Source organism: Antrostomus carolinensis, unplaced genomic scaffold (genome assembly GCF_000700745.2).
Source record: "Antrostomus carolinensis isolate BGI_N321 unplaced genomic scaffold, ASM70074v2 scaffold43057, whole genome shotgun sequence".
Lineage (NCBI taxonomy): Eukaryota > Metazoa > Chordata > Aves > Caprimulgiformes > Caprimulgidae > Antrostomus > Antrostomus carolinensis.
The window spans coordinates 1-2,252 of NW_010326084.1; the positions used below are offsets into that span (position 1 = coordinate 1).

General features: G+C 58.9%; 1 protein-coding gene across 1 annotated transcript; it reads left to right on the forward strand.

Moving 5' to 3' along the window:
- Positions 1-13: 13 nt before the first annotated feature.
- WIZ (WIZ zinc finger) lies at positions 14-2,251 on the forward strand (the record flags this gene model as incomplete). The annotated part of the gene is made up of 4 exons (XM_010171460.1): positions 14-548; positions 1,082-1,528; positions 1,810-2,002; positions 2,149-2,251. Coding segments are annotated over 4 exons (1,278 nt in total), but the record flags the coding sequence as incomplete, so codon positions are not given.
- Position 2,252: the final 1 nt, after the last annotated feature.

The window sequence follows — 2,252 nt, forward strand, 5'->3', positions numbered from 1 at the left end:
CACATCTCTCCCCGCAGCCTCCCGAGCCGACCCGGTACGAGATATCCGTTGCGAGTTTTGCGGCGAATATTTCGAGAACCGCAAAGGTTTGTCGAGTCACGCTCGATCCCACCTCCGCCAGATGGGGGTGACCGAGTGGTCGGTTAACGGTTCACCCATCGACACCTTACGGGAGATCCTCAAGAAGAAAACCAAACCTTGCGTTATCAAGAAAGAACCTCACACTTCCAGCATTGAACCTCCTAAATCTTTCGGGGAGGAAGGGACGGATCCCAAATCCCCTGGGAAAATCCTCCAGGGAATGGCTCTGCCTCCTCTGGGCGGGCGGACGGGGAAACCCAACCCCGGTAGTTCCACTTTGAACCGGGAGATCTCATTGTCACCTCTCACCAGCAAACCCCAAGGTGGTTTCCTGACGCCGTTATCCGCCAAACGACCGTTACCGGATGATCGGTTGGGTCCTCACGCCGAAGTCAAGCACAAGGCGTACATCCAAACCGAGCTGCCTTTCAAAACCAAATCCGTGCACGACAAACCTGCGCACACGTGTAAGTGGGGAATGTGGGGAGGAGAAGCGCGGCGTGGCCTCTCTGGGATGTGGCCTCTCGGGTGTCCCCTCTCCGGGGTGTCCCCTCACCAGGGTGTGGCCTCTCGGGTGTGGCCTCTCTGGGGTGTCCCTTCTCCAGGGTGTGGCCTCTCTGGGGTATGGCCTCTCCAGGGTGTGGCCTCTCCGGGGTGTCCCCTCTCCGGGGTGTCCCCTCTCCGGGGTGTCCCATTGTGCAGTAGGATGGCCACTGGGAACGCACAGATCTGTGCCGGGATGGGGGTTTTTGGCTCATGGAGTTGCAGATCCTGGGGAGAGGAGCGGAGATTTGAGGTAGTTGCCCAGTTTATCCGGTTTCTGTGGAGCTTTTTCCCCCTGCCACATCCTGGGGAGACTCCTGGAGCTGGAAAAACCCCGGGAATTTCAATCCCAGGGAAGATCTGCCTCGGTGCAGAGCGTGGAGACAGCCGGTGTTGGTGGGGTGTGGCTCCGTGCCGCGTCCCTGCCTTCACCGCGTGTTTTCCATCCCCGCCTCAGCCGGCGAAGATTGCTGCGAGCTGTGCGGCCTCTACTTCGAAAACCGCAAAGCCCTGGCCAGCCACGCGCGGGCGCATCTCCGGCAATTCGGCGTCACCGAATGGTGCGTTAACGGTTCACCCATCGAGACCCTGAGCGAATGGATCCGACATCGACCTCAAAAAGCCGGCGCTTACCGGAGTTACATCCAAGGCGGGCGGCCCTTCACCAAGAAATTCCGTAACTCTTCCCACGCCCGGGATCACGACGGCGGGGGCGGCGCTCGCCGGATGCCTCTCAGCCTTCAAGCCAGTGGTGTGACCCTTCTGAGTAAAGGGTTAACAGGAGATTTGGCTCACGGTGACGCTGGAAAAATTTTGGATGGGGGAAGCAGCGGTGAGCGGCCCATGATCACTTCTCCTCTCTCGTTGGTGAAGTTGGAGGAACATCAACGCTCCAACATCAACAGTGAGTTGGGGAGGAGGCAGCCAGGAGAGGGCAGAGGGGTCTCCAGCGCCGGAAAAAACCACACTGTGTCCCCTCTGCCTGTTCCCGGCAACACCGGGGTGGGATTCTGGAGATGAGACCCCTCATTTTCCTCCTTCATCTCCTCCTCTTCCTCCCAGGGATGCTCTGTGATGAGTGGGGGCTGCTCCCTGCATCCGGGGAAGGCAGTGCCGGTGGTGCTGTGCCGCACCATCTTTGGTGCCCCCCACCCTGATCTAACCCCATCATATCTCCTATCCCAGAGTTTGAGCGGAGGCAGGCGAGACCCCTGGACGCTCCCCTCCACCGGGAAGAAGAAGGAGCCGAATTCCAGCAGAAAATGGAGGAGACGCGGCAACCGCCGCCACGGATGAGGCCGGTGCCTTCCCTGGTTCCTCGTCCGCCGCAAACCTCTTTGGTGAAGTTTGTGGGGAACATCTACACCCTCAAATGCAGGTGGGTCACCTCGGGAATCCCACGTCCCTAGGGATCCAGTTTCCTGGTGGGAAGCTCTGCCTGTCCCAACTCCACCCTGTGGATCCTTCTTCTTTTCTTCCTTTGTTTGGAGAATCTTTCCCTCAACCCGCGCTGTTCTCCGTTAGGTTCTGCGAGGTGGAATTCCAAGGTCCCCTCTCCATCCAGGAGGAATGGGTTCGACATCTCCAACGACACATCCTGGAAATGAATTTTTCCAAAGCGGATCCTT